Source organism: Lonchura striata, chromosome 11 (genome assembly GCF_046129695.1).
Source record: "Lonchura striata isolate bLonStr1 chromosome 11, bLonStr1.mat, whole genome shotgun sequence".
Taxonomy (NCBI): Eukaryota; Metazoa; Chordata; class Aves; order Passeriformes; family Estrildidae; genus Lonchura; species Lonchura striata.
Window position 1 is genome coordinate 4,238,872 of NC_134613.1, and position 23,752 is coordinate 4,262,623.

At 40.2% G+C, this 23,752-nt stretch overlaps 1 protein-coding gene across 5 annotated transcripts in view; it reads right to left on the reverse strand.

The window, feature by feature from the left end:
- TBC1D2B (TBC1 domain family member 2B) overlaps nucleotides 1-12,323 on the reverse strand; it is a 31,401-nt gene extending 19,078 nt beyond the window's left edge. For 2 of the 5 annotated variants that reach the window (XM_021547346.2, XM_021547344.3), the window contains exons 1-3: nucleotides 11,960-12,320; nucleotides 5,054-5,207; nucleotides 117-282 (exon numbers count right to left, since the gene is read on the reverse strand). In XM_021547346.2, the coding sequence (XP_021403021.2) occupies nucleotides 117-282; nucleotides 5,054-5,207; nucleotides 11,960-12,274 (635 nt within the window). In that variant the 5' untranslated portion in view covers nucleotides 12,275-12,320. Of the gene's footprint in view, nucleotides 1-116; nucleotides 283-5,053; nucleotides 5,208-11,959 lie in introns of all 5 variants that reach the window. The other 3 variants (XM_021547345.3, XM_021547343.2, XM_021547347.3) reach the window with 3 other exon arrangements.
- Between the last annotated feature and the right edge of the window lie 11,429 nt (nucleotides 12,324-23,752).

Consider the following 23,752-nt stretch of genomic DNA (forward strand, 5'->3'; position numbering starts at 1 on the left):
CCCATCACCTCCCATCATTCTAAGAAGCTCCACTGACCACATAGTGATGTAGGAAATAGTCTTGGTCAGGAACTACCAATCTCATGGTAACTCTTTCTCCCAGGTTCACAACTTACTTGATCTCAGTACTCCATTGTTTAAGTGAGAAATTGATGGCACTTGCTTGGACTGGTGCAGGCTGAGAAGCTGCTTGTTCCCCCACCAGATCTGTAGGAGAAGTCTCCACAGCTAGAATATTTCTAGCTCTCTCTGCTGAAGCATTTTGACTTAGGATGCTGAAATCTATATTAAATTTAAAAAAAAAAAAAAAAGAAAAAAAAAGAGGAGAAAGAAAAAAAATAAACATAACCTTCAGTAAGTAAAAGAATATTGACTATGTAAGGTCACAGACTGCTAAGTCTGCCAGTGCTGTTGTTCAGGGTTTACTTAAAATTGCAACATGACTTTGTAAAACATTCAGTTCAAATGAACCTTATAAATTGCAAACTTCTCAGTGAGATCTCACTGCAGCCACATACTTCTGATAACAGACCTGTGTGATGCTTACAAAGCATTATTTCAGGAGTGACCAACAAAATAGCCAATCAGAACTGAGTTCAGAACAGTGTCACAAAAACACTGACCCAGCTTTCAGGGTGTGCTTCATCCCATAAATTACTCATCCTGAAAGTGACACTGCTGCTGCAAGTCAGTGACCTTCACAAACCTGAGGCAGTCTTGTGCCAGGCCAGGCTGGGCACTGCCAGAGCCAAGAATGCTGGCACAGCTCTGTAGGACATCAGACACTTCCTGCACCAGTCGGGATTCCTGAATGCAGCTCCTCCTCAACCTACCCCAGCCTAATCTCCTGTGTGCTGGAGCAAGAGGGGCCCCAGGTCAGGCCATGCAGAGCTGCAGCACAGTCCTGCACACCCCAGCAAACCCCACGGGCTCCCAACAGCTCCAGAAACCGGCCCAGCCCTGAGCCACAGCTCACAACAGCCAGAGGAGCCAGGCTGACCCAGCCAGCACACCAGGGCTCTAACACACCACCCTGGCAAACACAGACTGCACAACCTAACTGGCTGTGCTACCTCAGTGTTTCCATTAGTCTGGAGAGCTGCCTTCTCCCTCCAGCAGGCAGAGGGAGGAAAAAAATCCAGAATACACTGAATACCAAAAAGCATTAGAGAGAAGCAGAAAGCAGTTCACAGCCTTCTACAAGCCCTCTGAAATGGCAAATTAAACAAACCCAAATGTAATTTTCAGGTGCTTCTTGATACAATTCATAAAGTACTGAAGTGGATGAAAGATTTTTTGACACTCTCAGACTTGATTCAACATTAATATTAGAAAGTAACATATTGGATGGGCTCTTACTTAAACCCTAGGAAATTATGATGCCCTCTTTTATCACTGCTGAGTCTTTCAGCCTTTGTTCTGTCAATTGCTTGGCACCAGCAGCGAGACCATCTTTAAGCAAACCATATCCTCCAATTACTCAGCAAAGGGTTACTTTTATCAAGTATCAAAGATTAGAAGTAGAAAGAACATTCTGTGATAAAGAATATGAAATAAAGATCTCTGACACTAAGAATCTCTCAAACCCTTGAAAAATGGTATCTGACACAGAAATTTATCATGCCATGTTTCAAATAGAGGTACAAGTTACACTGCCTTGATTTTTATGAACAGATACTTCAGGGCCTTATCAGCCAAAGGCAATTTCAAGTTCTTTTGCACTGTGGCTGTTTGAACTGAGCACAGTTCAGCTAAAATAGCTTAGATAAAACTAAAGATAGGATTATATTTACTTTCTAATGAAGAAGATAATAAGTAGGTTTTAACTACAAAATTATAATTAAAAACAAAACCAAACTCTGACATCCCCCAAAAAAACAAAACAAAACAAAAAAAAAAAAAAAACAAAAAAAAAAAAAAAACAAAAAAAAAAAACCACAAAACCATCCCAAAGGGGAAAAAAAAAAAAAAAAAAAAAACCCAATCCACAACACACAGACCAAAAACTTAAAAAACTTATGGGTACTCAAAGCCAGGGTGGAACACTAACATTCTGCCTTTACACTTACAGCTTGTTTCATCTTGTACCTGTTTGATTCTGCAAAGTCCTTTTAGAGGACAGGTAAAGGAATTGCTCAAGAGCTTAATTCCCAATAAATACATCTCCCCTCCCAGACATGCCAATTGTCTGAATGTGGCACCGAGGCTGCTCACTGAACATCATCCCCTGCCCACACCAGCCAGAAGCTTTGTTAGAAGCATGGACTGCATAGCACACAAAGCACAACTAATGATAGTGGCTGCTCGTGCAACCTCCAAGTGAAAAAAAAAAAGAATCTTGTTTTGGAACTTATTTCAAAACACAACAATTTTATAAATGCATGGCATTTCATGTTTTATTAACACAAATTAAGAACTGAAATTATAGAAACTACATTAACATTCAATCAATTTCAAGAAAAAAATAATAATCCAACATAGTATAAAGAATAAATTAATTATTTTACCTTCATGGTAGTAAGGCACCTCCACGACAAATCCTACAGTGTAATTATTGTTCATATTCATTTTCCCACATCCCACTCTGAAAAATACTTTGAAGTATTTTTCACTACACATTGAATGATCTTAGAAACCTTTCACAGCTGATCCACAAAGCAGTATCTAGCTCCATGTATGCCCCAGTTAGTCCAGATTTCTGAACTGGGAGTGGAGAGGACCGAGGAGGACAGACAGGCAAAGCAAATAAGCAGTTCTGGGTTTGGACTGAAAACAGATTACTTCCCCATTTAAAACATTAGTGATAGCATCTGTACTCAAGCACTAGCAAAATAAACCAATTCTATGCTCCGGTATAAATCACAACACTGCATGCACATTCAATTCTTCAAGAAAAATTTTACAAAGCCACAAGACACATATCTTAGTCATCAACATGAAACCAGAGCCTTACAGAATCCCCTAACCCTAGAAGAAACTCCTGGAGTACTTGATTAAAAAGAAGGAACAAGCATCAATCATTCTGGCTATTTGCTTTCTCCCCAAAAGGAATCCCTACTTAAATAATTCAGTTGATGGTAAGAATTATCACTGTGATTTGTCCTAGAAAATGAGATACTCTACATGCAGCTCCAAATTCCACATAATGCAGTTTAACTGCAGGCCATCCCTGAAAGGGATGGGCCTACTCAGCCCATGCACTTTACGTTGATATTCCTTGTCCTGGATATAAAAACAATTAAAAAAAAAAAAATCACATGAAGAGGTTCAGCTGGCTCATCCAGGAAGCCCCCAATGACTTACAGAAAAATACCAGATCAGTGATGAAATGACCGGATGAGATACAAAACAGGTGTGAGGGAACAGCGTCTGCACACGCTACAGCAACAGAGGCTCATTTCCCATTGTACCCAAGCTCTGAGAGAACAAATTCTGTGGCCAAGCTACATATTGCAGTTGATGTGATCCAACACTCTGCTGCCAAAAGGGCAAGCCTGTCTGCTGCTTTACTCTGCCTTCCTGTATTTGGTCACTGTGCCTTGTTCCCTCCTGTCCACCAGTTGTGCAATCACCTGATTGCACACTGAACATATTCCACTCATCAGTCTAGCAGAAATGAAAAAAAAGTGCTCCTTTCTGGCCAACATATGAATTCAACCTACTCAGCACAGGGTCAGTTAAACACAACAAAAAAAGGGAGCCTGTGCAGCAGAGAACAAGAGGCTGAAGGTAGAAAGATAAAGGGCTGAAAGAGCCAAAGCCTGCTCCCTTTTGCAACACTTAGATTTTTGCCCACCAATACAGATGGCTCTGGAGCACATGGTTTGACAAGCTGCTACCCAGACTGGATGCTGACAAAAAAAGGGGTCTCAAGCCATCCCACCAGGATTCCCAGCAATTGTCTTGATCTAATCCTGCCACTCATCTGTCCCTACAGTAAACCACTTCTGGAAACTACACTGGCCAAAAAACTGATCTGGAGAAGAGGCTGATTGCTGCTGCCTGCAGACCCTGCACTAGCACTTGGCAGGGCCAGCTCTGCACCAGAGCTGCCTGCAGTGGCTGAAAGGCCCAGCTGAGCCCCCAGCAAACACATGCTTGCTCACTGTGTTGAGCAAACAGCCACAAGTAGCACATTCTCCCAAAGGAGAGAAAGGGTTAGAGGACAACACTGCAACAGAACCGGAACCTCAGGAGGGGACAAGGTGTGACAACAACAGCTCAACACTGATGGGTTAAAGCAGGAGCAAAGTGACATCAACCAAATGTGACATCTGTTGATGAAACATGTCTGACCTCAAGACTGCTTAAACATGGAGAGTCTTACTAATGCCTAACCTGGCACAGAACTGGGTTTTACTCAGTCTTGTTTATGGATAACAGAAATCAGAAAGGAATCCATTTCTGTAGGGACTGAGGAATAAAACAATTCACAAGTGCCTGTGCAATGTAGTAAAAAATGCAGAATAATTCTGTATAATGCACAGACATTTCTGTAACTCTGACACTAGTGTAGAATTACATTTTTCTTGCCTAAAGGTATTTCAGAGACTGAATTTCACTTATGTATTATCAGTGCAGGCTGTCTTTCAACTTTGAAGGCACTGCATTTTTATGACAGTCAGATCCATCACACCATAACTTTTCAGGAAAAAAGCATGGCCATTCAGAATGCAAAATATACTTGTTCCATTAAAAAGTGGAGTTTACATTTCTGGATATTTACCATACTAACTTTTCAAGATATTGCAACCACTAAAAGACAACTTACCTGAGCTTAATGAAACCTAATCGTGAGACTACTCAATTTCACTTCCTTTCAAAAAATCTGTTTTTCAAGAAATCAACAGATTTTGTAAAGGATACAAAATCACATATAAAATCACATTTATGTTAAATATTGTAGCATATGCACAGTTTACATAGAGTTACTTGATAAACAGATGTGAAAAAGCTCTTAAGGCTGTTCTCTACCCCAGTGCAACACCTTGTATTGATGAACTGACATTGAAGAGAGCCATGCCTGCTGTTCTTACTCAAGTTTCCAACATACCAGAGTTGTCTTTGGCAACAAGACCTTTGGAAAAGTCACTGGGTGTGGGGGAAGTCCGGCTGTCCCGTTTCGCCACGTCCAGGTTGTTGCAGTATTCCCACCTCCTCTGCTGCAGCTCCTGAAGCCAGTAGGTCATGTCCTGCCGAGTCGCAGCCTGCAGGAGCCAGAGCACTGGTGAGATCTCTGCATGCTCTTGGTACATGAGCACAGTAATTCCAAGTGCAAAAATAAATCCAACACAGATAATCAGCAGATCACCAAGGTACCACCACTCAAAATCAGTATGATTTTAAAGAAATAGCCACAATGCACCAGGGTACACCTTGTGGTCACATGCACATCCATGATTTTCATGCCAGAATTTTTCATTAGAAGTAGTCTCATGCATTCAGTTTCTTTAGTTTTACACTCAAACTTTAGAAAATGCAGCAGCATCTTATATTTTACACACAAAGCACTGTTTGAACATATAACTACAGATCTATATTATTGGAAAAAATCCCATACATGTTCGGGAAGATTCCCATTTTCTTTTAAGTTGCTTTCTTGCCAGCTGAAACCAACAAGTGAATAATGCATTGCAATGCCTCTTACTTTAATGACTAACTCTACATACTCTATTTCCTGATGATCCCATGAGCTAACTAGCTTCTATAGAAGAATCATATTTAAAACAAGAAAAAAACAAAATCCAACATTAATGCCTAACCTACAGACTATAGTCAAAAATGTGGGCAGTAAGTGAGGAAGAATTCAAACATACCTTGAATCAGAGCTCTAAGTCATTTCAAAGTACGTCAAAATACAGTATACAAATACTAAGACGCTCTCATGGAAAAGTTACTGTTATTTCAACATACATCCCCAGCTGCCAGACTAGGACAAGCACCTGACCTGGTAACATGGACTGTTCAGGAACAGAAATATTAACACTGATGAGAAGATACTCCCCTAATTCCTTTGGCTTGTTAGCACATGGAGTGCTTATCTTTTAGCCAACCTTTCTCCTACCTTCTCCCAAAGAGCATGATGGCATTATCAGTGGAAAAGATGACTATCTTTATTATTTAAAGACAACCTAATTTCAAAGAGTTTTTTGTTCTGTTCCTCAAAAATTAAGAGGGCACCTGTGCAAGGCACAGCTGCAAAAGAATGGAGAGCAACAAACAACATATGTCCTTACGAAGGCACACAGTAAATGCTGCATAAAGCACAGCAATGGCACAGAATTGTCTACATTTATCACATAAGAACACTTCTGGTCTAGTAAAATTGAAGATTTATTGGCTATTATATTTTGGCCCCAACAGCAGCTAATGACAAGACAAAGCACAAACAGCACAGCAAACAAAAATTGATGCTTTCCTAGGGTGCTCTCTCTGGTTCAGCAATTTGCAGTCTCAGTTTTACCATGAGAGAGATGGATTTTTATTTTACCTTTTGGCTCTTTGTACCCGTACGAGCTTTAACATCCATGACACCCTACAGCAAATGGCTCCAAAGCACCATTCAAGGAGATTAAGCAGAAAACCTCAGTTATTCCTGGAGCTGCTGCTCCGGCTCCTTTCAGTACATTATGCACATGGCAGGACACAAGATAAATAAATCAAATAAAAATTCATAAATCAAGAAGTGAAACAAACAAGTGACACATGAGGACACTGCAGAGTCAGTTGGTAAGAAAGATATGTAACCAAGATACTTCTAATCTGAAATGGAAATCAGCTTCATATAGTTTTTCTTGCTTACTCACAGGAAACCAGAGAAAACTATTTCTCTCATTAAAAAAAATACATAGGGTAAAGAACAGTTCAGGTCAAAGAACTGGACTTTGGGAAATGCCAATCCACACAGCCACCTCTGGCAATCTGGGAATGACCACCAAAGGAGCAGGTTTTTATGTCTACAGACTACAGTCACTTCTTGCCAGGACTAAACATCTCCCCTTCTGTTTGTAGCACTGAAGTACTTCCTTTGGAGCTTTACCCAGTGGCAAGTCTTCACTTCTGGTAAATTTGAGAGCTTATACTTCCTTTAGAGACACTTGCTCACAGGCCATGTAAGGCAATGTTTTACTGTTCTCTAGCAAAAAACCACCAAGAATTCAAAGAGCTTCCACCAACACAGGATGCAGTACTTACGTGGTTCTCTTTGCTACCACAACACAGCTAATGAGGCAATCCATCTCAGAAAATCTAAGTTATACCTACAATTAGCTTCTGCCCACGACTTCTTGAACTTCATGAAACTCTCTCACAATTTGTCCCACTACCATCTCTCCAATCACCTTCAGAGAACAGTGAATCAATGTTATTGGAGCTGTTTCTTGCTGCTTTTCAATTCCCAGCCCCTCTTGTTCTCTACTGAGCTGCACGGACGCACCCTCAGCTCCCAGGCAATGAATGTTGTTACACACAGGGCCAGGCAGTCTGTAACAAGTGAAGCAGTGACCACCCCTCAGCAGAAAGCAGCAGGGCAAAGCAGGACAAGCTTCTCACGCCCCTGCTTTAAGTAATTTGCCCGAGAACTACTCCGTGCCCTCCTGCTGCTCCCAGCCTACTGTTACCTTGCCTTCCTTTCCGCCCATACAAGGTCCTCCTCTTCAGGAGTCTTCATCTCCCTTTGAACAGTTTTGGCTGAGTTTATTACAGGCATCTCAGTTATTTACAACTAAAAGAGTATCCTAAAAATCTCTGAAAAAATTTGTTTTGTTTAAACAAAATTAATCCCTGAAGCTGTTGTTTGAAATAGACTTTTATTAAAAAACAAAAAAATCAAAATAAAACCACGAACCACACATAGGATATTTAAGTCTTCCTCTTCCCCAGTCATAAGGAGCACAAATTTGGAAACATATTTTTAAATTCACTTTGTGTGTCAAAGAAAGGAACACTTCCATGCTTCCCCATTTCTCATGACTTTTACTAGTATTTGGCTACCGCCCACCATGAGAGCTAAAACATTGAATTAAGCAGAGTAGCAATCAATTTCACAAAAAAATCCTTATAGCTACTAAGATTGCCAAGGTGCTTTCTTACTGCAGAGCCAGGCAGTCACATTTTAATGGATGTATTTCTGTGAGAAGAAAAACTACTATGAATATCACCTGAACTGGTGTGAAGTAAGGAATTACTGTAAGTGTACTGCTGCAAACTTACAGGCAACAGTAGGAGTAAAAGACACTCTTAAGTGAAGAGCCATACAGTACCATGTAGTTCTCAACTTAAACAACGAAAACTTCTATAATTTAATTTTAAATATTCCCCTAAATTCTTCCACTAAGAATGATGTAGAACTGTCCCCTCCTGATGCAGACATGACACAAACAGAAGAATTATTTGAGGAAAACATCCATGCATTGCCATCCTCAATCTGGACATGCTGGTGGAACACTTATGTCAACATTAAATACTTCAAAAGGAAGAGGCCAAAGAAATGCAACAAGCAGACCTCACATTTTGAGAAATCTCATGAAAATTCTTGCTACATTTCTGAACACAAACTCTCCCTCAAGCTACTCTGTAAAAAGGGAACATTACCAAAAAGTTTGCATTTCTTAAGATTTACTATTTCTGCTATGCTCAAACAGCAAATCTGGAGCCAGATTGCTTCTTCTGGAGGGCAGCCCAACTTTTAATTAAAGCACTGTAACCACTAACCAGCAAAGTTTTGAGCAAAAACCATCAGCTCAGACAACAAACCACCCTCAGTGCTGAGCTCCCTCCTCTGCTGTGTCAGGCCCTGCAGCAAAACTGTTCAAGCTCAACACCACTGATCACTGATCACTGCTGCATCCTTCAAGATCACTGACAAATTACAGCATCCACTCCTAAGCCACTCTCAGTTCAGCAAGTTTGGTGTCCAATACTTTCAAGCATCAGGGCCCTGCAATCTGCAGCATCTGGAATGTTTACACTTGGCCAATACCCCAGAATTTTTTTTTTCTTTCACAGCTCTGTGCAATTTCCCTCCCATTTGACCACTACTCACAGAGAAGTTACCCACACATAAGTGACCAGACACACAGTCCAGCATCACTGGCCAGAGTTCCTTTGTTTCCAAAGCAAGCAAAATGTATCTCTGCAAGACACTGTTTTAAAAATAAATGAGAAATGCTGCCTTTGTTCTTTATCTTAATGTTAATTATGTTAATGTTAATTATCTCCCCCCTTAATGCAAGGCCTTGCTGTGCAAACATGGCCAAATGTTCATTTGATAGTATTAGCACCATTCTGTTACAGCATGTATTTGCAGGATCAGTATTTGCATGCCTTTCCATGAAAATATCCTCAAACATAATTTATCCATAATTCATAAAGTACACAATTTTCTGTGCTCCTTTACCTAAAGGGATGGTATCTGTTATATACATTTAAATTTAAAAGATTTTTACATACACTTAGCTTCTTCTGCTCTATTGCAGCTTTTGGAAATGTACAAAAAAACCACAACTACACAAGTGACCGGCTGGTTATCTATAGCTCTAAAATATGAACATTTTGCTTTATTTACTGTAAAGGCCGCAGTATATTTTTTCCAAAATTCTTATCTGGGAAACAAAGCTAGAGTACATCACAGAGTTCTCAGCTCCCATCACCTGACAAAAGGCTGAGCAGTCAAGATGATGCAATCATTACACTAACAAGAAACTCAGGCAAAAAGAAACTCAGGCACGATAAGAAATAATGCATTCCTCAAGATAATCATCATTTCAATCTGGAATTCCAGTAACTTATTTTTTATTGTTCTTCTCCGTCTATAACACTGAACGGAAAAGGCCACATCACAAGATGTGGAAATTTTGAACAAGCAGCAAATTGAGGAAAACAAAACATGTGAATTACAGGCTGAAGAATACATTTGACTTTATTCCTCGTGCTCTGCATATAATGTTTTCTTGATAGAAAATTACATTTGTTTTTAACAGGGGCTGGATTGGAGGGGGAGGGAGAGGAGTTGGGTTGTTTGAGTTTTTTCATTTACCATCTTGAATTAATTTGCAATTCTCCCTAAGTTAGCTGAAGGATGCTTTTAAAGTTCTTAAAGAACTATCATGTTGGACAGAAGAAAATTAATTTCAGCTGCAAAAACCTTTTATTCCTCGGTGAATGACATGGCCACAAAACACTCGTTGGTTTTGCAATAGCCCTTAAGATTTTTGTTAACTCCTTCTTTACTATTCAAATACCTACAACGTAACATTTTTACGGACAATCACTTGGCTGCTTTAGGACATCACAACACAAAATGATCTTTTTCTGCTAATTGCAGAAATTAATTTGACTTTCTTAACTGGCTCCATTTCTTAATCCCCATAAGGGTTAACCTAAACAAAGTTCCAATCTATACACGTTCTTTCCTAGAGAGCACCAGAAAAAAATTAACACATAAAATATGGGCAGAGTAGCAACATCACAGACCAAAAAATATGAAAAAAGAAAATATGAAAAAGAAATCCCCCATGCCATACATTTGTACATCATGTGGAGGACAATTTGTGTCTTCATGACTGCAGAAGACACCCAAGGCTGCTGCCAAAGTACTGTCTGACAGTCAAACACAGCACATAGCATTTCACACTGCAATCTTTATCACAAATCCTGTGTTTCTCAATAAAACCCCTCCTATTCAAAAAGCACCCTCAACACAACATTTTTCTGAAGATCTCTATGTGAAATCACAAATCACTCGATGCTAATTAAACCAATACATCCTCAAATTATTGAAAGCAAAGCTTAAACCAAGCCTGCAGTTTTAATGTTCATAACACAAACACTTGGGCTATAAAAGCAGATTCACTGAAAGCAGTAGAATCTTTTACAACTATACAAAGGTAGTTTTTACATGGAACTGACTACACTGCTCTAACCTAAGCAAACATGGTCAAAGTTATTATTGTATTAGTCTCCTAGGTAAATAAATGTATTAATCTCTAGTAAAGCATGTTAATGAGTCTGTATTTTGACATTTATACTCATCAAGACAGAATGCTAAAGAGCTTGATACAATCATGCTCCACAGTCCCAGCAGGTATTACAACTGCTCAAATCTTCACTGTTAAGTAAGTCTGTAAGAGGCATTTTCCAGTATTCAATAGGAAGTTCTACTGCTTAATACTTAATGGATTATGTTCTAATACTAAGAATGTTTCTCGGAAAGTACACAGTTCACATGAAAAGTTACATTTTATGAAGAAGAACGTTCCTTGAAGGACACAAATCTGCCTTAACAAAATTCAAAAATTATGGGTGCTCAGAATAATTTATTTCTTCTTTACTTAGTCAAAATGGTTTCCCTGTTTGGCTTTTTTTTTTCGTAGGCATGACAATAGAGGAAAGATATCTTAAATAATCCAAACCTCTCGTCCTATGAAAATCCGAGTCCTTGAACAATGTGATAAGCAGCCTCTGCTTATCACTATGAGGAAACAATTCTCCCTCCTCTTCCTTCCTCCCAAAGCAGCCTAGCCGCAGACTCCTGCCACGGATCGTCTTTTCAAAACAAACACTCCAAAAGTGAAACCCGATCACTCCCTCTAAACTTCCAAAACCCCAAACCATCAGATTTCTTCGGAAATTTTTTCTGCCCAGACGATTCCAGAGAACCCACTCAGCCCATGCTCGGCAGAAGCATTTCCTCCCACTCAGAGGAGCACGGTAAACACGAAATCGTAAAGGAGAAAGACGCAACTAACAGAACTACGGCCAGCCTGGTCCCGCCGATCTCCCCGGCGTTTGCGAAGCAGCAGCTTCCTTCCCAGCGCAGCCCGCCCGGACGCGGCGGAGTCCCGCCGGCCGCGGCGGTCCCGCGAGCGGAGGGCACGGCCGGCGCCGGGGCCGGGGCCGGGGCCGGGGCCGGGGCCGGGGCCGGGGCCGGGGCAGGAGCGGCGATGGGCCGCGGGCCTACCTTGAGAACGGTGACGGCTCCGCCGGGGCTGTGCACCTCAAAGGCGGCGGGCTCGTCCCCAGCGCCGGCCTCGGGCTGGTGGTAGCTGAAGCAGGCGGAGGCGATGTCCAGGTGCCCGAGGGGCACCGGCTCCTGCGGCCCCTTGAAGTAGTAGAGGTAGCAGCGGCGGGGGTCGAACACGAACCAGCGGCTGCGGAAGCCGCGCAGGGGCCCCTTGCCCGACAGCTTCTGCAGGTACCCGCAGAGTTTGGGGGTTCCGGGGCCGGGCTGCTCCCCAGCCAGACCCTCCTCCCCCTCCGAGCCCGCCGCCGGCATCGCCTCGCCCGCCGCGGGCGCAGCCCGGGGCCGCGCAGGGAGCGGGGACGGCTCGAGCCGCGCCCGCCGCCTCTCGGGACTTGTAGTGCGGGCCCGCCCCGCCCCGCGGGCCCGGGCAGCGGCGGCCCCGAGCCGGCACCGAGCCCGGCGCGCCGCGGCTCGGGGCGGCCCTGCGCCAGGAAATCGCCGCTGCTGACGTGGGCAGGCGCTCCGCATGCACCGTCCCGGGCTCTCGTGCTGCCGGGCTCAGCACTTCTCTGACCCACTCAAATACAGTTTTCCACATCATATCTTGGTCTATGATCAGATTAAAACCCTTCTCCTGTAGTCTTATGTAGCCTCCTGGTCTGAATACTATCCCTGCTCGGCATCGCAGCAGCAACCGGAGTGCGAAAATATATGGAAAATGCAGGCACATTAGTAGGTAAAAAGCTGTATTTTACAGGGATTAGGCTTGTGAATGACGACAGACAAAAAAAAAAAAAAAAAAAAAAAAATTCCCACTGAAACGCCTAGCACGTTTTGGGCTTGTTGTGGTTTGACACGGAAAAATAATTTTTCCGGAAGGAAGAGGTTAATTTAGATATTAATTAATTGAAGGTGAACACGCCTTTGAGAACACAGAGGGGTTAAAAGAGTGGCAAAAGAGTGAGAGTTAAAAGGGGGGACAAAGAGTGGCTTTACCCTGTTCTCAATTCCACTTCACAGCATTCAAGGAAAAAATTACATTTTCATAAGGGCACTGGCATTGTGCCAGTGTCAAACCATGACAGGGCTCTATGGAACTTCTGGTGTTAATAATAAGGAATAATAATAAGGAACTTCTAACACACGAAGCTTGACTGTGAGGACAACAGGCTGCCACATGGAGGTAGAGGTAAGTTCATTTATCCGAGTGTTTGGAGCACAGTATATGTATGTTTCCTTTAAACATGCCTAATGCTCTGGTAGTAATACAGAAAACAGTCTGATGTGGCACATTCATCCAAAAATGGGAGGAGACTGTTCCATGTTTAATGACTATACAGCCTTTCATTCTCATCCTTAAATACAGCAAGGAAGGTTTGCTGTCAAAATAGTTGTTAAAGCTGATATGTTCTATGGTGTTTTTATTAGTTTTTATAGCATCTGGCTGAATTTTGACAGTTTGGAAGTTCCATTTACCCAGAATTCCTAAATTTTCCAGAGCTTCTCACTCTGTCTTCATTTCTAAATGCCTTGATGAATTTCTCATGAAAAAGTAACTGTCTCATTAGAAAATATTTTCATTCTATGGTAAAGCATATACAGGATATAATGCACTTAAGTATTTTTATGGTTGCCCACGGGTTCTACTTGGATGTTGGCACAAGGAACTGCAGCATTCTTCAAGTCCTTCCCTGTGTCTGTCACCTACTGGCAAGAAATGTGCCAAGTGAGGAGATAGCCAGTGCTCTGCTAGCAGGAAAACATGAGTGATTTGTTACAGAAAATGAGGTGTGGAAGTTCCCTCCCCACTCAACTCACATGACATAAGTGGGATCTACTGAAAGATTACACATTGCAAATTAAGGCTAGAAATTTTTCTTTTAGGATTCTTTTAGTAAATGTGGACAGTAAGAAGGGTTGATCCTGCTTTAATAACAAGTCAATAATGTTTCTTCCGTTATGTACTGCTCAGTCTCTTCTTCCCCAAATACAAAGTAATCATCATGCTTTTTGTTGGCAAGTGTCATTTGTCAGAGCACGAGTTACGCAGGGGAAACACTGATTACCTTTAGAAGCCGCTGCTTTCTTATCTTAGTCCTTTCGAAGAGTTGAAGTGCCCCAGCACTGATCCCTGATCTGTTAGATTATCTCTTCAGTATAGTGAAGTGTGGCCTTGTTCTCTGTGCGCCAAGCACCTGCTGGCTATCAGTGAGTACATCCTGCAGCAAACCAAAGAATCACAGGATCTCAAATCCTCAGAACTTTTGCTGTCAGTACTTCTATTTTAAATTTTTTGTTTAGCTTCCTTACTACTCTCATAGCAGGAGAATCCCCTGATTTCACAGCTGATTCACGAAAGCATACAGTTCCCCTTGTTGGGAAATAAGTTCCTTATTTCATGTATGCACTTTTTCGCAAACAGATCTAGATGTGGACTGGCAAATAACAGCAACTTATCTCTAAGTTGTTGTGGTGCATTAAATGAAAACAATACTTTTACCTGCTTTTTCTTTTCATGTTTTCATGTCCAGGATGCATAGATGACATTCTGTTGTTAACAAATGTCTAGAAAAGAAATAAAAGTAGTGTATCACAAGACAAGATTTCACTCCTGCCCAGAGGCCAGGGCCAATGAAGCTTCTGCTGTGCACATAACTACTAAGCATATTGCAACAGGCAAACCAATGTTACACACAGTGAGACAGTCTTTATACTCCTAAAAGGACCACAAAACTTGTCTAACATGAAAATACTTGAAATTCCTTTTTATTCTGCTGTGGTTTTCTCTTCTAAAAGTTAACTAGTATCTTAGTTATAACATTTTTTGCTTACAAGGCCAATAACTTCACATAAAAAATAAAAATATATTTACTCTCAAAAAGTTGAGACTGGTCTAGCTTGTAATAATTCTAGTGACTTTATCTTATAATGAATATGAGCATTCATGGTTCTTGAATAAGCCCGCATTTATTCTTGAAAACAGGTAAATATGCAAGAAAAAGAAAATCCATCATCAATATGGAGGCAGAGGGAATACAGCTTGAGTATTTGTACAGCTTATGTATCTGTGCCAGGCTCATGCTGTCATGTTTACAGAAGTGCAGGAAACATGGATAAATAAAGCAGCATATCTGTATTGTGCTTTTGATTAAAGTGAGATCATGGCTCCAAAATTAGAGTAGATGAGAGCATACACTGCTTCTTTCCACAAAACAGATGATGCCTATGTAACTTTGAGATCAAAGTTACAAGATGCTTATCTAGCTTGAGTTGCAAGATATCAATATAACCTGATATATTTATATAACCTGATGTCAATATAACCTAAATCATTACTTTTATATATCTATATAACCTGAATCATAGCTTCTTATACCTGTATAACCTCAATCATAAATTGTACATCTATATAACCTGATATAAATAACTTTCTATACAATGCAATGGCTTATATAAAGTTAACTAGCTGCTTAATGCTGAATAGAAAAAAAAAAGTAGAAAAAACCTTACCAAGTGGATAGCTTTAGAGATAGGTAAGTATAGTACTAATGAGAAATTGGCAAATGTAATGCCAATTAGCCATAAAACAAATAATTTAAGCCAGTTAAGACCAGACAGACCAAGGAACACTGTAACTGTGCATGCTCCGAAAACAAAATTGAAAAGTTCAGATGGGAAGAAGACCTTGGAAGCCTTCACCAAAGACCCCTGACAACCCCCAAACTGGGGAGGAGCAAGCACAGTGTGAAGTCTAATAACCATGAGATCATACTATATAAATTAGTTCCCACATGTATGTGATGATGTTTTAGTGACACAGTAACACTAAGAAATACTTACTGTATAAATATACCACAGCATTTGGCAAGGGTGGGTGACTTAGGTGGAGCTATCCCCCTCACCACCAGTACTGCAAGAAACAATTACCTGCTTTATAGACATCGGTCTATGGAGATTTATTTCCAGCCTACTTTTTGGGCATCGCAGAAAGCAAAAATGACTGTCTCTTGTCTGATATCTTCTGACAAATAGGATTCCACTACAGATGAACCCCAGAGTTTTTCATAGCTCACACAGAACATCAACAGACAACTGTCCCTCTCCATTCCTCTCCCACACAGTGTCAGCCCAAAGCTGCGGAGATGTGGGCTGAACTGTTACTTTTACTCCATTTTAACAAACCTGCAAAATGTTATCTATGACTGTCACTGCCAAGGTAAGTACTGTCACCCTGCTATAGCCTATGTACAGTACTTGCATATTCTATCACACATTATTTCGAAGGCCGAATGGCTTTGGCCTACTATTATTTAAATTATTTGGAGGTGGAGAATGCAAAAAAACTTTCCTAAGCTTTTCTTTAACCACTAAACAGGCAAAATATTTTTTCAAATGACTGTTTCTGACACAGTCTGACATGTCATTCTACATCTCCCTGCCTCTCAGTCACCACAAGGTCTATGAAGAACATCACAGCATTACATTTCCAGAATATACTCTTTCCTTCTATGCAAGGAAGTCAGCCAAACAATTACATAGGCTGTTTTAACTGCTAACAATGTCTCATTCTCCAGCATTATTCTTTAAGCATTAGATGGTGCTCCATTCCTCTTGCACATTGACCATTTGTGTTCCCCTCTCAAAATGGAAAAAGGTACAAGCTGTGGATATGCAGGGAAGCTTATCCACAGTTTCTGATTCAGTAGGAAAGATCTTATTTAACTTCAGTTAACTATCTCATCTAACACCAGTTGACTATATGACAACATTAATACATGACCTTACTTTTTTTTTGCTGTTATTGAACTGCATTTTAGCAAGAACTCTTCACTATGAAAAAGCAACAATATACAATTCAGTGAATGTCAGCATTGATTTCTAGCTGGAAATCTGTAATCTGACTTGTGAATATACCCAGGCAAGTTGGTAGTTGTGTAGAAGAGAAAAAGTCAAACTAGAGTCCTTATGAATAGAAAAGCAGGAATTACTTAACTGTGGCAGGAAGCTGATCAATCCACGTGCACACAATCCTTGGCCTATCAGCATCCTTGTGGATACCTACTGGCTGGAGAACTGCTACAGGGATTGGCAGGTATGCTGAAGAGGAAAAGTAGAATTTTGAGTACTGTTGTAGAGATTAAATGCTTAATGGGTAAGAGATATAACCAAAGATAATGACACAATAAAACACAATTCAGCTGCATACAGTGTAACTTACTTCCATTTATATAGATGTTTTCTTTATGTTATTACATAAATGGATATACTTCCATGTCATACTTCATTCCTTTGGAGAACCAAATATATACATACAATGAGGACTTAAGAAGTGTCCAGTAAAGATTTTGTGATCACCTAGATTTACTAGGTGATACTAGGTGATGCTAAATAGCAGTTATACAGCACATTAGTATCTTAAGTTGTGTTTACTTTCAGTACAACATTTCAGAGGCCCAGCCAGTTTTCTCACCTATCAATCACACTGTAGCCTTTTTCCTGACTTTCTAACTAATTTATTGGGACACTGTAGCCTGGCTTACACATTTCCATTGTATTAACTGCAACTATGAAACTACATTTCTTCAGTAGCTCCTAAACTTCCTTCTTTCCATGTACAGTAGTCGTGGACCACTTCCCTCCCTCCATTTACACTGTAATAGAAACCTCTTCAAAGACAGAACCCCTCATAGCTGAAGCTTAATGCTGATGTCATATAATTGCAGTCATGGGAATATTGAGAAACTTTTATTGTCTTGTTCCATTTCTTTTTTCAAGGAAAACAGGCAGGAACAAGCCCAGTGAATGGTTCTGTACTTACAGCTACAGTTTACACACAACCCTCAATGCCACCAGTAACCACTGTTGTAATTCTTATCCAAACATGCTCTTCTTATTTCTTACCATTTTATCTTCAGTTTGAATGTCCATCTCACTGCAAGCTGATTCCTCTCCCCAGTCGTTAGATATATAACTGAGGCTTAACGTTGCAGTGGCAAGTTCAGTATAGCCCACAGATGGAAGGTATGTTGTGAGTGAGAAATCCCTTCCTTCCATTTTCCATCTAGTGTTATTGGGAAAGCAGCAGATAATGATGGAGAGCAAATCATTGCAATGTTTGAATTTCAACAGAATGCATTCCAGCCTAAATTCTTTGGACCGGAAATTTTCTTTTGGTGTATACCATGAACTGCTTAACATACTTAGAGGTATTAGCTAAAAGTTACATCAGTCACACTAGCTCTTTGCACATAAGCTTTCTTCAAAACCTTCTAATTCTTGAATTCTTAACTGTATGACAAGTCTATTAATCACTTTTCAAGAACCAAATCAAATATTCTAGTAAAGGGTAATTGTATTTGTCAAAAATGAATGGGATTAAAAAACCCTGCAGATGGTTAACTGAAAGACACATGTTTTTTAAAAAAGAAAAAGCTATAACAGATATAATCCAAACTCAAATTTGAGAGATTTAGCCAGACTATTTGGTCTAGAATCCAGGCTACATTTGCCACATGAAAATTATTTTGCAGGAAATCTCTGTTGCTATTTGTTTCCGCTCAAGACAAACATTACCAGAGCAGCTTTTCCTGTGGTTTTCTGTTTTGGAACTCCTGGTTTTGGCTTTGTAGAAAGACAGGAAGCACATAGACAACTGAGGAAATACAGATCCAAGAGTAAGTCACAACATTTAAATCTGGAGCCAAACTCACCCAAGTCCTGCCCCACTGAGGCAGACACTGAATAGTAGTTTTTATCTAAGAAAAGGGCATATATCTGGGCAATTCTCTCCTGTATCCAATGTTACCAGAATCATATATGCCAAATTTGCAATCGTACTTATCAGAAAACACTGTCCACGGGTGCTCAGTCTGAGGAGTGTCAGGTTTATACCACCAGCACTGTATTCTGTGGCCTTTTGGGGTACTGGGGAAGGATTCACCAAGATGAGGGAATGGATACTGTATTCAAAGCAATTAACAGCTCTAGCAATCACTTTTGTTTGGAATCTTCTGAGGCCTTCACCGAGTTAACCTCAAGCATTTACCAGAACAGCTCCCCAGTCACAAGATTGCTGTGTACTGACATAACCCAGTTATTTCCTGCATGCAACATCTACACACAGAAGCAGGCCCTTTGGTGAGAAAAGGAGTAGCATAAGTACTGTATTCTGCCAAGGAAGCAGAAAGGAGAGAGGGCTGACAGAAGGGTGTTGGGAGAAGGCTGTTGGAAAAACTGAAAGTAAGGAGTAATGAGAACAACTAAGATGGCTTATTTACTGTCAGTGCACTGAGTGTCAACCCAGACTCTTCAGTCCCAAATGAGACACAATTCCTGAAGGAGTGATAAATTTACCTGAGGAAAAAGGGTAGGATATGGGCAATTCTTGTGGAGAGCTCTAATACCAAGTGGATCAAGAGACAAAAAACATCTGGAAAGAATAAAATCAAGGGATCCACTGAACAATACAGCCTGACACGGAAGCAGAACCAGCTCTGGCCTGGTAGTTCTGATGCAATGTTTTGGCAGAGTAATTGTACCTAATTGTACAGGTACACAGTTTGTACCTGTACTGTGCAGATTGTGCTGCTGTGGCTGTACTGCTGGGACTGAGGATACCCTCAGCACCAAGGCTTTCTGGTAGTATTTTGTACCAAGGTATGGTTTGATAGTTGTTATTTCTCTGTTCAGACATCCTCAAGGTACTCTTAGACACTTGTGGTTACAGCTGAATAAAAGTTTTAGTAAAAAAAAACCTAGAAATAACACCCCAGAACAACCATTTTGTGGGACAAACTTAATTACACTTTATTACACTTAATTACACTAATGTTAAAACAGACAAAATAATTGTACTTAAAGTGGAATATTTTTTTAACCAATAAAAAACTCTTTCTCCTAGTGTCTAGATATTCTCCTGTGCTTTTTGACAGCCTCTGGATACATACTAGGCATCTTGTTCCCAGTTCAGTGATGGCCAAAATACAACCCTTCAGAATAAAAACATCTGCAACCATGCACTCATGAAAAAAAATAGTGGCTATCACAGCAGTTTGGACTTGTCTTCCATAAGCTAAAATTTTGAAAAAAGTATCTTGTATCTTCTTGTGAACTTCAGAAAAGGTCTATTTAAAAAAAATCTACTAGTACTCTGCACTTTTGCATTTCAACTGGATTAAAGACAGAAATACAATGAAAAGGAATTTCTATCCTTCAGATCCCAAAGTAGTGAGTATTCCAGACATACATGTATTTATTTCCATTCTCTTCATTTGCTTTCACTCACCATGTGCATTCAAAGAAGCATCAAGCCAAAATTCCATTCTCATTGGTATTAGTATTTGAATATTTTTTTTTTAATTTAAACAAGTTTTTTTAGCAGCTTATTATGCTCATAGATAAAAGATGCAAACAAATCATAAATCCCTGCTATTCATCACAGACAATTATAAATCACTGCTGACAACAACCCCCAAACTTATATTGCAAGCTAGCAAAAATCATTAAAGAAAGGATATAATTTCTTTCATGAGTTCAAAAAAAAAAAAAAAAAAAAAGATAATACAGGCAGCCAGCAACACTACTCCAGTGTCACCATTACTAGAAAAATATAAAAGGATGGTCTTAAATAGAAAGGAAATCCCATTAACAAAAATGAAATCACCTATGAATCTTGATTTAAAATTATTGCCCAGCTTTTCTTTTCCTCCTGCCCCTATAACAGCCTTCTAAGATAAAAAAGTTTAGAAATTGGCTAAATGTAAAGCAGTTGTGGAGATGATTGAAGATCCTGCTTGGGGGCAGAATAAATAATTAGATGTCCAGGGAAATGCTTTTGACTCTCTTTCCTTTGGCATATCCTTCATTTCCCCCCTTTTAGTGAAATATAAAAATAATTAAAGGCCACAAAGAACCACGTTTATAGATTATTGGATCAGACATCAATTAAATAATTCCCACCTGCTTTATATCTTAGATAAATAGGATAAGGAAAGGTAGAAGGTTTTGTAGGGTTCCAAATTCAGGTCACTGAATCAAGCTTCCTTGTGTTTCATCAGCATTCATAATCCCCTCAGCTTCATTTTACCATGTCAAGGTTTTTGCTAGGCTCTTCTCAGATAATAGGCTCAATTTTCCCTGCATTGTTGTTCTCCAGACTACAGTAGAGGAACTGCAGAAACACTGGGTTTTCTACCCCATCTCTGCTGAATATATCAATAAGAGGGAATCTTCAAAGGACACGCTGATATTTTCAAAAGGATATAACAAATCTCAGGTTTCTTCCCAGAAGGAGATTGGGAAGAAATACGAAGATACTCTTTAAAGTATTTCCTCTGGCTTTACCAGAACTTGTTCTGTTAAATGCTTACTCATAATGCCAAGGGCAGTGGCATTAGAGGGAAGTCTTCAGCCTCTTTGTGTACACAATGTCCTCATTTCAAGCAAGCAAATGAGAGGGAATGTTAGCTGAGTTCTGTACAGTTTTAAGGGAAATAAAAATAGAGTGAGGACTCTAATGCCTGTGCTCTTTATGAGAACTCCAGTGTTTTTTGTTTAGTGTAGTAAGCCTAGACTTTCAAACAAAATGTGTCAGATACAGATGAAATGGCTAAGCAAGTTTTTTTTGCATTTTTCAGTAGTCTCAGATTAGCTATTCATAAGCTATTCATAAGATCTTCAAAATCAAAGAGACATACTAAAGATAATTACAATCCTCTTCACTTATCTGTCATACAAAGTTTTAATGTTTTCTTCCATTTTACATACTATCTCATAGAGAATGAGACAGTAAAAATACTTGCAGTAAATCCGTTTTCCATCTCTGCCTGCGTATTAGTATTTCTTCAGAAACGGAATAATTTATTATCTGCAGGTTTTGATTTTTTGTTTATACATTCCATGATTGAATAAAGCAAAATATTATTTAAGGACCTGATCTGAAGCCTGCCTACCAAAGTGAGTAGGAGTCCTGTGGAGATCTGGCCCCCATGGATATCTGCCTACTACAGAATTATCACAGAGAGGAAAAAAACCTCCTCTAAGCCAATCAGGCATTAAGAACCCACTGTTTAACTTGGCAAGTTTCTTGGAATGAAAATACCTCAAAACACATTAATGTTTCTGGATATCAATTATTCCCTCTGCTTTTTCAGTGAGAGAAGGTAACTGGAAATGAAAAAAATACTCAGAACTAGTCACAAGGGACTAAGTCATTTCACTAGGAATATTTGCAAGTAAATTCTGCAGAAAACCAAATTTTAAAGGTGTGTAGTAAAAGGAATTTGTGAATGCAAATTCTAATGCTACTGTCATTATGAGGATGCATGAAATTACAATAGAGAATTTTTATATACTTCCTTATTTGGTTCTAACATTAGAAAATCAATAGTCATTAAAATGGCCATACAAGAGACAAAAATTTTTAAACATATGAAAGGCCTCACTGAATTTCCTGGAATTTAATTTATTTCTGTGAACATATACATCAATTAACTTATTTATTTAGGCAGAATGGTAACAGTCTTTCAGTTTCAAACTTCTAGAGGGAATTCTCTCTGAATCTACAGCTTTTTGTATGCAGAACTTTTTATCTGTATAAAGAAAAAAAAAAAAGCATAATCATTTTCAGAAAACCCAAAATACCATTTTGGTTAAAATACCAATATTCTTTTTCCTCTCAGGGCTGACTAGTCCGCAGTGACAGTGGTCACAGCACCCAAACCAGACAAAGTTGAAGGGTTTGGATCATACTCTCAGGCACCTGGAGTGACTCTTGGGGTGTCCTGTGCAGGGCCAGGAGTAGGACTTAATGATCCTGACAGGTCAACTCAGCATCTTCTGTGATCCTCTAATAAAATAAGCAGATGTCTAAGTAAGAGATCATTTCCTTCCATCTGGGATGGGGGGAAATGTGGTGAACATTGATTTATTTCTAAGTGCCATTAAAGTAACCCTGAATATTAGATTGCTAATAAAAGGTTACTAATGATCCACATGAATTCACTATCTGTGAAGTGCTGCCTCCAGGGTGATGTGAGAAACAGCCCATAACCATAACACTCATAACCAAGGGGATGAGAGACCTATGAAAAAGCTGGATCCGGCTTCTGGTCATATGAATACTTTCCCAGACTAAAGTATAAACCATTTCCATCAAGTAAACAGAGCCACCTTGTACCTGCTTGCTCAGCTCTACATGACGGACCAGACCAAAGTCTTCAATTACCACCCCTTCAACCAGCAGCTACCAATTCCCAGAGCTTGTCAGTGTGCAGAGCACAAGGCAAGCTTGATCCCTATTGAACTGCACAAGCTGTGGTTAAGCCCACAGCAACCAGTTGCCTGCTCCTGGCAGGCTGCCACATCCACTGACTTCAGTGGAGAAAAGTTACAGTTAGAAAAAGAGGAGGCTGGCCTGGTGCCCAAAACCCTCTTCAGCAGAGTTAAACCACTCTGCCCTACATTTGCAGGCACATCTGGCCCCAAGCTGCCTGTGCAAGAACTGGAGAGCAGGGTACAGATGGTGCCTTGTGCTGCAAGGCTTGTGAGCATGCACCCAACAGCCATGGAGCCTGTACCTGCAGAATGGCACAACGCAGTCAGGGCTTCGTGCATGAAAACTTCTGGCTCTGAGCAGCTCCTGACTGGGAAAGAGCAGAGGGAAGGACGCATCTACATGACAACTGCACAGCACCCAGGGCTGGCACACCTGGGCTCCTCACTGCTCTTGCCAACATGAGGCAGTCAAAGGGAAAGGGCAGAGGGAAATTTCTCATGAAGTTCAGATTTGAA